General features: G+C 35.7%; 1 protein-coding gene across 2 annotated transcripts in view; it reads right to left on the bottom strand.

Annotated features, from left to right (window-relative positions):
• Nucleotides 1–15,215, bottom strand: part of NPEPPS (aminopeptidase puromycin sensitive) — an 85,055-nt gene that overhangs the window by 64,462 nt on the left and 5,378 nt on the right. Inside the window, exon 2 of one of the 2 annotated variants that reach the window (XM_069064287.1) lies at nt 13,031–13,115. In XM_069064287.1, the coding sequence (XP_068920388.1) occupies nt 13,031–13,115 (85 nt within the window). Of the gene's footprint in view, nt 1–10,270; nt 10,404–13,030; nt 13,116–15,215 lie in introns of those variants that run through there. The other variant, XM_069064288.1, reaches the window with a different exon arrangement.

The raw sequence follows: 15,215 nt of genomic DNA, 5'->3' as shown, positions 1-15,215 counted from the left end.
AATTTTATAACAGAATTGAGATTTTAGCTCACATCCAGAAAATTTGCAAAAATAACTTTTAAAAGTCAACTCTAAACAAGCTATAAGGACAGATACACTTATACACCACTGAAAGAACTGTCAAACGATGTACCTCTTTTAGAAACGGCATAGACCTCAACAAAATCAGAGAGGTAAAGGGCACAAATAGGGAAGAGTTCATGATCAAACAAGGGATAGAATGAATCACAGCTCAATAAAAATGGTTAAATTTGATTACATAACATTAAGTTTTTGCAAAAACAAAACTAGTTCAGCTAAAGACAGAAGGGAAATAATTAACTTAGGGGAGATGCCTTTGCCTTAAACTTCTCTGATAAAAGTCCAATTAAAGAAATACAAATTGGAGGGGTGGAGCCAAGATGGCGGAGTAGAAGCACGACCTTCCCGTGGCTCCGGCTTCCACCCTCCCCAATCCATGTAAAAAGGGGACTCTAAACAAACTTTGGAGCTGCAGAACCCACAAAATGACACAGAGAAGCTAACCTCCCGCTGAGGACAGCCCGGCAGGCCGGCAGGAATCGGCCAGCGCAGCACTCTGGGAGTGAGCCCAGACCCACGCAGAGGCTTTAGCCCCAGGGCGGCCTGACCAGCCGCCAGCCAGAGGGACTCCAGATCAGCAGCAGCTGTGGCCGTTTCCAGATTTATCAATACAGAGATGCGAAGGACAAGGTGAGAGGCCAGTGAATCTGGACTTTGGGACCCAGGAAGTGGGAGTGCGTGGCTTTTACCCCCGGGGCGAGAAACCGCTGAGATGCCAGCACAGCCTGCCAGCGCCACATGGCGGCTTCAGCTCCTGGCCTGCAGAGTGTAGGGGGACCAAGCACCAGTCTGAGGGTAATCGCTCTTGCTTTAACCTGCTTGGATCTGGATTGCAGTCTAGGGTGGAGGTCCTGGGGTGTGGGTCCAGCTTGCCAGAGCGTGTGGAGACCTCAGAGAGGGCACCCATCTAATACCTCCGGCAGCTGAGAAAACCCCAGCGTTTGGGACGAAAACTCCCCTGTCTGGTGGCAGAGTCCTACTGTGGCAAAAAGCCCAAAAGTCAAATCATTGAGTGGCAAAATGAGCAGGCAAAGGAAACTAAGCAGACAGAAGATTCCAACATTACACTCCTATTTTGGGGATAAGAAGGAGCAAGGCATGGAACAGGAGGAAAACAGTGAAGTCAGAACTCCTGCACCAAAAGCTTCAAAGGAAAATACAAGCTGGTTACAGGCCATAGAGGACCTTAAGAAGCAGATAAGAGAAGTGGAGGAAAAATTGGGAAGAGAAATGAGAACAATGCAAGAAAATTATGAAATGAGAGTCAACAGCCTGACTGAGGAAAATAATACCTTAAAAAACAGACTGACTCAAATGGCAAAGGAGGCTCAAAAAGGCAATGAGGAGAAGAATGCCTTAAAAAGTCGAATCTGCCAGATGGAAAAAGAATCTCAAAAGCTCAGAGGAGAATCATTGATTCAGAATTAGATTGGAGCAAATGGAAGCTAATGACTTTATGAGAAATCAAGATGCTGTTAAACAGATCCAAACAAATGAAAGAATAGAAGGCAATGTGAAATATCTCATGGGAAAAACCACTGACCTGGAAAATAGATCCAGGAGAGATAATTTAAAAATTATTGGACTGCCTGAGAGCCATGACCAAAGTAAGAGCCTGGAAAGCATCCTCCAGGAAGTTCTCAAAGAAAACTGCCCTGATGTTTTAGAACCAGAGGGCAAAATAGAGGTTGAAAGAATCCACCGATCACCTCTTGAAAAAGATCCCAAAAAGAAAACTCCTAGGAATATTATAGCCAGGTTCCGGAATTCCCAGATTAAGGAGAGAATATTACAAGCAGCCAGGAAGAAACAATTTGAATATTGTGGAAACACAATCAGGATAAGCCAGGATCTGGCAGCTTCTACACTGAGGGATCGAAGGGCCTGGAATATGATATTCCGGAGGTCAAGGGAGCTGGGATTAAAACCAAGAGTCACCTACCCAGCAAAACTGAGTATCATGTTTCAGGGGAAAATATGGTCATTCAGTGGAATACAGGACTTTCAAGCATTCTTGTTGAAAAAACCAGAGTTGAATAGAAAATTTGACATTCAGATACAAGAAGCAAGAGTAGCATGAGAAGGTAAAAGAAATCATAAGGAACTTATCAAAGTTGAACTATTTTTTTTTTTAAGCAATCGGGGTTGAGTGGCTTGTTCGGGGTTGCATGGCCAGTTGTTGTTTCTGGGTGTGGTGCTGAGTGTCTGGGCCCAGATTTGATCCGGGTCGTCCCGGCACTGGAGCCAGTGCTCTTGCTCGCTGAGCCACCTGGCCAAAGTTGAACTATTAACATTCCTACATGGAAAAATAATAATTGTAACCTATGAAACTTTTCTCAGTAGTTGAAGGGATTAGAAATATATATATATGAATACATATGTGAATGTGTATATACATTTACAGGTATACATAGATAGAGGGCACGGGACCAATTTAACAAGAAGGGATGATACTTAAAAGGTGAAATTCAGAGGTGAGAGGAATATAATGAGAGGAGATGGGGAGAGACAGAGTGGGGCAAACTATCTCATACAGAAGAGGCAAGGGAAAATGGTTACAATGGAGGGGAAGAATAGGAAGGCAAAAGGGAATAGGTCAACCTTATTCCTATTGAATCTGGCTTGAGAAGGGAGGGAAATATACACTAAATAGGGGATCTCACCCTCCAGGAGAATAGGGGGGTAAGGGGATGTGAGGGGGGATGATGGAAGGGAGGGCAGACTGGGGGGGAGGGAAGTCGGAAGCACCCACTTTTGAAAAGGGACAGGATCAAAGTAGAGAATAGAACAAGTGTGAGGTGGGATAGGAGGGAGGGAAATATAGTCAGTCTTTTACAATACATCTACTATGTTATTGTTTTGCATTAGTCACACATGTACAACCTATAATGAACTGCTTGTCCCCCCAGTGAGGGTGGGTGGCAGGGGGGGAAGGGAATGAATCTGTAATTGAAAGTTTAAATCAAATATATATATATATATTAAAAAAAAGAAAAAATTAAAAAAAAATAAAGAAATACAAATTAAAGCAACTCTGAGGTTCTATCTCATACCCATTAGATTGTCCAAGATGACAAAAAAAGAAAAATGACAAATGTTGGACAGGCTGAGCGAAATAGACACATTAATGCCCTACTGGTGTAGTTGTGAACTGGCACAACTAATCTGGAAAGCAATTTGGATCTATTCATTTAAAAGTCACTAAATTGTGCATACTCTTTGCCTCAGTGACACCACTACTATTCTCCAAATATATAAATAAAAGAAAAGGATTTATATGTACAAAAATATTTATAGCAGCGGTTTTTGTAGTGACAACTAGAAAATAAGGAGATGCCTCTCAACTAGGGAACGACTGAACAAATTATATGAATGTTATGGAAAACTACTGTGCTGCTTAAGATATGACTAAAGGGAAAGGTTTCAGAGAAACCTAGGAAGACTTGTACAAACTGAACAGATTGAAAAAAAAACCTAGAAGACAATTTATTCAATAACAACTACATTGCAAAGACAACACCTGTGAAAGTCTGATCAATGTAATGATCAAGCATGACTCTAGAAGACCAATGATAAACAATGCTGACCACATCTCATGGCATTTTGCAAGATGAAAAATGAGACATATATTTTTTGATATGGTCAATGTAGGAGTTTGTTTTGCTTCACTATACATATTACATATGTTACAAGAGGATTCCTCTCCCCTCCAATAGGAGAGAGAGAGAAGCTGGGAGGAAGAAAAAACATTTTTTTCTTAATTGAAAATATTAATTTAATTTTTTTTAAGTTCTCTATATATATGAAAATATTGTGGCAGCAAAAACTAGAAACAAATGGGTGAACATAACACTCTGCATATGACACAGTGGAATATTACTGCACTATGGGAAAAGAATATAAAGAATTCAAAGAAACTTGGGAAAAATTGTATGAACTGTTATAGAACAAAGCCAAATCGGAGAAAAAAAATATACACTATGACCACAATAATGCAATATATCAGAATTCAAATCAATGTACTGACCAATTTTTACTCTGTAGGACTCATGATGAAGTGACAGATTACAATTAGCTTGTTTAGGTTTTAGAAGTGGCCAATGGGAAAGGGGGCAAGGTGAAAATAACTACCATATCCCACACAAAAAAAAATCAATGAAAGCAAATTACTATTTTCTAAACAACAATAGAAGAGTATTTATAGTTAATTTTTCAAAAATCTAATTTCTATGTGAAATATGCAACTCAAAATGTCTTCAACTTCTCTGTTTATTTCATCTAAGTTATGTTTGTTTGCTTGCTCACTAGAAAACTATGCATTCCAGGTCAGAAACCCATTTAGAGCCATTTAAAACTGGTTCTGATATATTTTGAAAGAAGGTAATTGGTAATACATTGTCCAGTTACTTTACAACTTGCTCTAAAAAAAAAAAAAAGTCCATTAGGAGTCTCCTATGATCAGATAAATCAGGATCTAAAGACTTTCCTGTGATGGCTTTAAAAGGTAGAGAAAAAAACTTAAAATTACCTCCTGTTTATTTAGACTGGAGTTTTATTCTAGTTATCTTAGGTCAAAGCTAACAGTCCTAAATGGTGTGATAATTTGCAAACTAATACACTTTTGGGGGTGGCTAGGTTTTGCAGTGAATAGAGCCCTGGAGTTAGGAGGACCCGAGTTCAAATCCAGCCTCAGACACTTAACACTTACTAGCCTTGTAACCTTGGGCAAGTCACTTAACCCCAACTGCCCCCCCAAAGCAAACTAATACACTTTTGCAAAAGATCTATAGTGTATTTTATATAAAAAGGAACCCAGAAATCTAAAAAAAAAAAAAAACCAAAAACCAAGAATTAGAAATAGAAATTATTTTCTCAGCTGATCCTGAATAAAACAATTCAGCTTTCTCATTGACATGAACCTGACCTCCAAATCGTCATTAATAACAATAAGAAGTCACATCTATATAATACTAAACAGGCTTAGCATTATATTGCATATTAGTATTATATTAATATTGGAGCAGCTCAGTGGCACAGTGGATGGAATGCCAGGCCTAGAGTCTCATCTTCCTGAGTTCAAATCCAACCTCAGATACGTCTTAGCTGTGTGACCCTGGACAAGTCACTTAACCCTGATCACTAAAGTTTCCAACTGCAAAATGAGCTGAAGAAGAAAATAGCAAGCCACTCCAGGATTTGTGCCAAGAAAACCCCATATGGAACCATGGATTGTCAGATACAACCAAAACAAATTAATAACACAGGTTCACAAAGCACATTACACATATCAACTAATTTAAACCTCATCACCAAGAGAAAACTCAGAGTCAGAAAAGTTAAGTGACTTGTCCAAGGTTACACAGCTTATATAATTAAATTAGCAGAACCAGGACAAAAATTTAAATTTTTACTACAAACACAAGTGTACTTTCCACAATTCCATGTTCCTTTATGACTCACAAATTTTGCATGAGTTGAAATAGATAATTTCTTCATCATCAAGAATTAACAGTACAATTAAAGAGCTACTTAAATATAAACATATTCTTTGATTTGGCCAAAATGCTTTCCTATCTTTACACTAGACTTTAGGTTCCTCATAGGTGGCAATTTGTAAGGATTAACTTTTATATAAAAAGCATTTATCATATAGCATCATATGTATATAGTGTACTTCATAAATGTTTTCTGACTCTACAAATTTCTCCTACCTAAGAACATGGTTAAGCCTATGCATCCCTCAAAATGCCAAGAAGACCACAAAAGAAACACTACCTTGGGGTTCAATAAAAAAAAAAAAAAGAAAATCAAAGCATAACTTCAAGTTGTTGGACTGAGCAATGATTTGCAAAATACTGCTCAGGAATTGAAAATTTATACTAAAGTCACCGCTTCCTGAACAATTATTTGAGGAGATATCAATAAATTTTTTGATAAATCAAGTTTTAAAATTCCCATTAAATAAGAGTGAATCATAATGTAATTATAAAAAGACTGAAACATAACAATCCTAATACTTCCAAAGTAATACCAATTGTCTTTCTAGCAATCTATTTCACTAAAGGAAGAAATATGACTGAAATGTCAAACAGCTAGGAAATTATGGGAGGGAAAAATCCCATTGTTCGCCCCCCACCCAAATTAAATCCCTGCAGAATTTATAACTTTCAAAATGTCCAAAAACCTAGTGACTTTCTAGATCAGGCTGAACAGCCTCATGATGAAGTCACAATTTTGCCAGTCTATTAATACCGGTAAGTTTAGCAATATCTAGTATGTATGAACCACTTGTTAACACATTAAAGATATAAATCTGGTCTAAGTAATTGCAAGGGGAAATGTATATGACTGCAACAAAGTCACTATTTGAAATGGTCTCATTTTGATCTTTTTGTCCAAATAAGGCAATAACTGTAACATTCCTATTATATCTGCCACAAAACCTATGAAGTATTACTTTAAATCACATCTCTGTACTTCTGAAGTACAGTAGCCAGGTGAGTATAGTATATTCATTAATGATTCCAATTTACCAGCTCTTCTAATACTAACACAGAATCTATTCCAAAAACTGTACACAAAGCACCACAAGATATTCTATAAAATTCCACAAAATAAATGTGTATGTCATTGGAATAGTTTCTAAATAATGAAAGGCTAACAGTCACCACATTGTATTATATATATTTTGTCTTTTTTTTTTTTTAAAGCAATTGGGGTTAAGTAACTTGCTCAAGGTTACACGGCTAGTTTTCTCTGGGTGTGGTGCTGAGTATCTGAGCCCAGATTTGATCCCCAGATCATCCTGACACTGGAGCCGGTGCTCTTACTCACTGTGCTACCTGGCCACCCCTATATTTGTCTTTTTAAATCACTTCAGTCGCTTTTTAAAGTGTACTCAGAGCTAAACTTTAATGTAACCCTCAGATTATCACAACATTGACTGGGTCATTTATTATTAATAACTGGTTCAAGGGCAGTCATTTTTTTAACTAGAGTTAAATTAAATGTGCCAACCACCATCCTTCTTTCTCCTATTCATGACTTTTGTTCTGATCCACTGTCAACAAAACAATAGTATGATTGAGCCAAGTAAATGTCTATTTGGTTTCACATCATAGTTCAATCAACAAGCTTTGATTAAGGGCCTGTGTGCCAGGCACTGCTCTCAAAGGGCTTAGATTCTATTGATGGAAATAATTTGTACACACCAAAGTAAATACACATTTCCTACAAGGTAAATCTAAAATTATTTGGATGCAAAGGAAGGATACCTTAACTGGGATATCGGTGTCATAGAGAAGATAGCACTTGTGCATTCCACGAATTCTAGCTGTGGGGAACAGTTTGTGTAAAGAAATAGAGGGGGGTGATGGAATATCATGTAAGAGGCAAGCAGGTCATTTTAGCTGGAGAGGAGAGTACATGACATAATGTATAATAAATAACCTTGACCCAGGTAGTCCAGAGACAGACTGTAAAATGTTTTAAATGCCAAAGAGAATTTTTGTGTTTTTATCCTAGAGGCTTAAATTTAAGTACTTAGTATAGTGCTTACAATATCAATATTATAGTATATTACTAAATAATTAGTAATTAAGCGTAAGGAAGTAGAGGTAAAAAAATATACATATACCACACATATCTTGCCCTCTCCATGTAATAAGCAATCAAGATAGAAGATAGTGGGAAGAAAGCTATAATAATGTTACCAATTTTATATTTGACCTGGAGCCAATAACCCTTCATGTAGGCCTGAGATGGGCTTTGAAGAATGTGAGCAACTTCACTGACAGATAAGTAAATACATTCTAGTCATGGGGAAAAGCACAAAGTCACAGAAACAACAGGGAGATGAAATAGGTCCAATCTGACTGAACAAACTTTATGAAGCAATACAAGATAAAATTCAAAAGGCAACAGAGGGGTGGCTAGGAGGCACAGTGAATAGAACACCAGCCCTGGAGTCAGGAGGACCTGAGTTCAAATCTGGCCTCAGACACTTAACAAAAACTAGCCATGTGATCTTGGGCAAGTCAATTAACCCCAACTGCCCCTCCCCCCAAAAAAAGATTATTCACAGCTTGAACAAATGGGAACAATGACTAGGTCATCCCACCCTACTTCAAATAAAATTAAATCACATAACACTAGATTTTTAAAAAAGAAAGGGATTTCTTGATATCACTATGATGTTCATCTTCAAAACAAAGAAAATAAGATATAATTAAATATAAAACTCTGAAAACAATTATAATTACATTTCTGAGTTTTTAAGATGCGTCTAATCACTTTTGAGGGCAAAGATTCATGGGCCTTAAAATTTTTTTTGGCGGGGGGGGTATCCTGAGCATTTAACACTGGTTTGCCAGAGGTATATACTCATCTTCATCAGATAAGGGTGGAACTCAGATCTTCTTGGATTCAAGGCCGGCTTAGCATGCTATTTCTCATATGCAGTAAAGCACAGTAGAACCAGAAAAATAGAACATATGTTTAGAATGACTAGAGAAGAGGAAAGGTCAATGAGTGAATGGACAAATCTAGAATCTTTATGAGATTTAAGAGAATGATTGAAAAATAACAATATTTGAATTTAATATATATATTTTGATATATACTTTGAAATTAATTTAAATATAAATTCCCTACTTTCCTTTAAAGCTCAATTCAAATACCACTACCCTTCAGTACAAGGCCTCTTCTGATTCCCCTAGCTTCTAGTGCTATCCACTACTCCCCCAAAAAATTTACTTTATATTTATTTTACATGTTTTTCAACAAACTTTTGTGCATACATTTACATCCACTGAACTGGGACTAAATATTTAAATTCAAGCCTCTAGTATAAAATGCAAAAATACTCCTTGACATTAAAAGCTTTTTACATAGCATCCCTGTACCCCCTAATCCTACCCCAGTGCCTGACACAGAATGGGCACTTAAATGAATGTTTGCTCACTGGTGTATATAGTACTAAGAAAGTTAAGTTGATTACACTGATGTTCAATGTTAATAAAACATTTAATTTAAAATGCAACCTAATTTTAAAAAATGACTGGGGATGTTGAACTTATAAAACTGAAAATTATCTGAAAATTAGAAAAATACTTGGTTCCTCAATTGAGTCAAGCACATTCAGTGGTTTTGCCGAGTTAACCCTCCAATTCAGAATAATGCAACACAAAATGGACTTCATACTATGTGTGCCATTTTCCTACAACGGTACACTTTTTAGAAATCCTGAATAAAAGATAAAATTAATAAAGGTCCATTCTGTTATAGTACCAGTGAGAACTATCAAAAAAAAAAGTTTATGTCAGACTTTGGAAGTACTATACCATAGTTACAGTGTTCATGATTCTTGCCAATGACAAGGATCTTTATTTTGATATCCTTTACACTATTTATACTGTTTCTTATTACAAGATTTTCAATTCAGTTTTCTATTATATCATACAGCTACACAAATAGCTTAGTTTAATTCCATACCAATGGATATTTACAGAATTAGCCACAAGCCTTGCCCATCACTGAAATTCTTTGGCACAACTCAGAATTGGAACTACCCTTGGATTCCTTCCACTTTTTAGGTAGTTTTCCAAAGTGTCTTACAAAATTCCCATTCCCTTAAGGTTATTTTTTGCCAGTATCTTGTTTTCAAAAGATATACTAAAGCTAAAAACTAATTTTGTTCATATTTGTCAATTTTATACTACTATCCTGTTCTAACCACATATACATGTTCTTACAAGGTATTCCCTGTCTCCATAATGCTATCAGTAAAGCCAAACAACATAGTTTGTCTATTTGCAACTCAAAAAGTCTAATCTACTGAAGATTAATGAGACCATTAATGGTCAACCATTCTCTGGGGCAAATTTAAGTTTCATTTTGAAACCCCTGCCTATTTGGCAGTATTCCAAATTTTCACATTTTTCTCTCTTTGTCCCTCCCTTCTCTCTCATACACACACTTTCAAAAATAAATCTGTTAAAACACATTTTCCATGTGACTTCACTGAATATGAAATCTATGTATTGAAACTGCACGAAAATGTTCTTATACAAATAATTTTACAAACCAAATTCTCATAATGTAAACAGAAGGAAAATAGTACAGACTGAGGCGATTATTTTCTAGGTTATGTCCAAGCCATCTATTAAGGATAAATTAAAAGGCTCTTTACCTGTCAGGACCTGAGTTCAGGCACTCAAGAGTTTCGTATTTCTCTTGCGGGAGCTGATGACAATACTAATCCCTGCACTGTGTAGGGAGGTGCATTCCTTGCACTGGTTTAAGTGCTAGTGATTTCACCAACCCTTGAAGTGCAGAACAGTAAAAAAACAGTTTTCAGCCGTTTTTCTTACTGATTTGTTATTTTTAAATATTACAAAGTAAGATCTCAAATATGTTTTAAAAATAAACTATTTCTATTTAAGGACAAATATCTTAGTTTGAAGACAAAACAGGCCAAGAGGTCTTCCTGGATTACTACAGCATTTACTGCACGAGTCCTTTTTCCATTAATGAAACATATAATGAAACTTAAATATATAGTAATGTTTTATGCCTTCAAATTAACATCATTTTTGTCTTAATGCACCAAAAGTTAGTCCTTCCTACAGTAAATGAATTAGCTTTTCTGAGAAGTTAAAATTTGTTGTAAGAAGCTATTTTAGATGGTATAAGATCACTGTTTCTCCCATTTCCTACAAAACTTTCATATTTCATTAATATTTGGTACTTGGGATCTAGCATTACAATCCTGAGAACCAAATTTAGCAAGTTCTACTACCAGTTTAAGGAGAAACTGATCATGACTACGCTGTTCAAGGACAGGTATACAGAGATACCTAGAAACAGATTATTACTAAGAAAATAGCAAGGTACACACTTTGTGTATAGTTACAAAATAATAATGTTAATAACACGGTAAATAAAGTAAAAATCACTCTGAATTGTTCAAATTTCTCCATACCTTAAAATAAGAAGCTAGTGTAACCTGCTACTGTCCATTATTTCAAAGCTTGAGTTGAATGAATTCTCACAGGCCCTAAAAAATCTAGTTTGGGGGTCCCCTCCCCCTTTAAAGCACTGATTATTAGTGATTATAGGGGACTGGGGTTAGGAAATAAATCTTTGCCTAGTTTGGAAGAAAAAGGGAACTTAAAATTTTCTAAGAACATTAATGCATTGTATTTTTCTCACAGCCTTCTTTACTTCCTTACAAGTTTTCATTTCTCTCCCCACCCCCTTAACACTCCCACCACTGTTTCTTTGGACTAGAGATCATTATCAAGTTGGGCACCAACTTTGAATGTATGCACATTTAAAATTTAGAGGCCCTCTGACTTCTTTCCTGACATTTTCAGAACAATTTTCAAAGAAAAGGAGACTAGATAAAAATCAAATGCAAACTAAAACACCATGCCAATCAGAGGAGTATTCATTGGTACTGTTTTACTTTTCCTCCACAGCTACCTAAGATTGGGAACCACTTAAAATTTCTTTGGCATCCCTCCAATTAATTCAAGTGTACTTTCAGTCCAAAGCAAACAAAAAAGCTTGACTTGATATGTCTGGCTAATATGTTTCCATTTTTCTTCACATTTAGAAAAATTAGATAATCACTTTTTGATTTAACAAGCCATTCCAAACAAAGCTGGAAGTTATTCAAATCCATTTAAAGGATCTGCTTACTCTAAACCTAAAACCACAGCAGTTTGATCCCATTTGTAGTCAAATTTAATACAAGTGCTTCATGGTGTTAATATGAACATCTGCCATTTACATTTGTTTCTTTCCTATGGGCCAAAGAATTTTTAAAATAATCATCAAATAGATCCTCTTGGGTCTTAATTTGTACTTAAACACTCCTTGAGCAGGCTGAGATGGAAAAGAGCAAAAAATATTATTCCAAATGCTCAAGTTAAAAACTCTTATCTTTAATTCTTATGTTATATCCAATTTTACTAGTTTCTTCTCAGAAGGTAGCAAAGATAGTGATAACTGTATGATGGAATGCCATGGGAGGCAGCAAGTTATAGCTTTAGCTTTAGAGTCACAGGATCTGGGTGAGGATCCTTCCATTCCTACTTTCTACTTATGTGACCTTGGGCAGGTCACAACCTGTCTGGTCGGTCTCATTTGTAAAATGAAGAGGCGTGACCTACCAGGTTTCTCCCTCTAAATATATTTGGCTCTAAATATATAATCCTAAAATCACACATTAAAAGTAATTTTGCTGGAATTGTCAATGTAACTCTGTAAGTTCATGCCAATCATGATTTTTACATGGCAGTTTGTACAGGATTAAGATTTCAGTCCTCAGCTAATTTGTTAATACAATTAGTTTCCTAATTACATGATTTAATTAAACCTCTTTTGATCATTTAAAATATGCCAATATACAGGTTTCATACCCAATGGATTATATTTCCTTTAAACAGACCCCTCTATTTAAAGTACCTTTCAACCATTTCCATATCACCATGCAAACTTCCTTTACTCCTTTGTTAAGTAAGATCCAAAATATTAGTTTAAAGCAACAATTAAAGAGTAAAACTAAGAAAACTACATATGAACTAGAACCAAGTAACTCTAATAAATTCCTATATTGTATATTCAAAGCTCTTCAGGATTTTTAAAGCTTAATAGGCCTGGTATTACAGCAGTTTCCATTTTGCATTTGTGAAAACTGAAATCCAAGTTCAATGATTTACACAGGGCCACAAAAGAATTCAATGTAAGAAGTAGTTTTAGAACAGTTTCATTTCCATCATCCTATATTGTATTTATTATTCTCAGATTACAGCATGGCATTAAAATGTCTAACATTACACATTATAATATTCTAATATTATACAAAGACATTTACTTTCTAAAACGACAAATATTTTACAGCATTACCTTTGTTTAACAAGACAAAGCAGAAAATGGTTCTTACCTTCATCTCCTTCTGGTGCATAGGAAGCTGTAATAATGTCAATATCAGCACAATTCATCACAATTTGATTGGTGGCCTGCCTTACCTAGGAAGCAAGAATCAACAATGCCATGAATCCTCTTGATCTTTCACAAGATGTTTGCTCATTTATTTTAACTGTATCCCATCATTAATACTTGCTTATGCAAAACCTTCATTTAAAAGTGAGCTGTTGGGGCAGCTAAGGTGACACAGTGAATAGAACACTGGCCCATGAGTCAGGAGGACATGAATTCAAATACAGCTTCAGACACTTAACACTTACTAGCCTTGTAACCTTGGGTAAGTCACTTAACCCCATTTGTCCTGTCTCCTCCCTCAAAAAAAAAAAATAGGCTGTTGAGATGGAAATAGTATATATGAGTAAATTAGCTTAAATCATTAAAATATGTCAAAATTATCAAAGGCTACAGCAACACTAACATTTAAGAAGTTCCTCTAATTTGTGTAACTTCCAAGTGAGTCAAGTAAATAAAGAACTCCTCCCCCCAATTTTGATTACATACAAATTTATTTTGAAGTACTAAATGAATACAATGCTCATTTTAAGGAGAAGGCTCAAATACCTGAATGGCAGAGAACAACAAGAATGCAAATGTCCTAAATGAAATTTCAACACATCACATTAAGTAATGATTTGTAACTAATGAAAATTGGTCACTTATATCACTCATTATACACATGTAAGAAATTTACTTCTAACAGCCTAACTCAAAGTTATATAATGATTTAAGGTTTGCAAAGCATTGTATGTACCTCATTTGAACCTCACAACGACCCTGTGATATAGGTGCTATTAAGTCCCTGACCCCTGTTTGATAGATGAGAGAACTGAGTACTTGCCTAGTATTACATAACTAGTGAATATCCTAAGTAGAATTTGAATCCAATTCTTCCTCAAAACAAGTCCAGAACTCTACCTACTACACCATGATGTCTTGGGTAGGGAGAAAATTATATCCCTAAAAACTAGAAAACAAAGTTGTTATATTTTAAAAGTGATTAATTTTTAGTCAATAAACAAGTATGGTGTTAAACCTTAACAAAAATCTTTCCCAAGTTTTATTATTTCAATACCAATGCATTATTCAGCAAGCAACATTTTAAAAATAGCAATGTTTGTTCCCATAATGTATTTCAGAAAAATAGCCTCAAATAGTATTAAATCAATTATATCACAAATGGCTATTTAATTGACAGTATTTGGACTAAGAAGTCTCATTATTAATAAATTACTATTTATTGCACTCGACTGTTACTTTGGAGTAAAGAAGCACACATAAATCAAGCAGTGACTACCAGGGTGGGGCTTTGAGGACACAGGTTCCCCACACCTGGAGACCATTCCCTGAACAGTCTAGTGATCTTTTGCTGAGTTTGAAGTTTATGTTAATAGAACAATTACAGTAGCTCAGTTACATGTTTTTCTCCTTATCTAGGCAACCACATTTTCATTCTGTCAACATCTAGTGTAGACTTAATGGTAGCCAAGCAGTTAATCTACCAGCTTCAAAATAGTACTTACTCTCCTGTTTTAAAATGGCCATGCCAAATTACATTCAGTTACATTCTTACTACAGTTACAATTGTGGAGTAAAGCTATGGACATATCTTAGAAGTGGATAATCTACAGCTTCTAGCTGGGTATAAATTTCTAATGTATTTAGGAAAAATCACCCGTTGACACTAACAAATTAAAACTCTTTACTGAGCAGTTATTATTTTTTCAAGAGCATTTGTCTAGAAAGGGTGGAAAGGAAATAACAAAAATATTTTTAAAATACTTCACCCAGAGTTCAAAATTCCTTATCACTATTAAGTCCAATATTAGAAGCTTATTAATCTTCTTTTTTTTTGCTTTTTGGAGGGGGGAAAGTAGGGCAATTGGGGTTAAGTGACTTGCCCAAGGTCACATGGCTAGTTTTGTGTGTGTGTGTGTTAAATGTCTGTGGCCGAATTTGAACTCAGGTCCTCCTGACTCCAGGGCTGGTGCTCTATTCAACTTCTATACCAGCCACCCCAAAGCTCATTAATCTTTAAGAGCTCAGGACACTTTATAGTAAACACTAATGGATTCGAACCATAAAGATATTGTTTTGAGCATCACTAAACATTTTATACTACTTATACAATATCAGAAAATATA

The sequence above is a fragment of the Petaurus breviceps genome, unplaced genomic scaffold (genome assembly GCF_028583685.1).
Source record: "Petaurus breviceps papuanus isolate PSGF00001 unplaced genomic scaffold, PetGlider_PUasm1.0 90630, whole genome shotgun sequence".
Taxonomy (NCBI): domain Eukaryota; kingdom Metazoa; phylum Chordata; class Mammalia; order Diprotodontia; family Petauridae; genus Petaurus; species Petaurus breviceps.
This window is presented reverse-complemented; position numbering and strand designations above follow the sequence as displayed.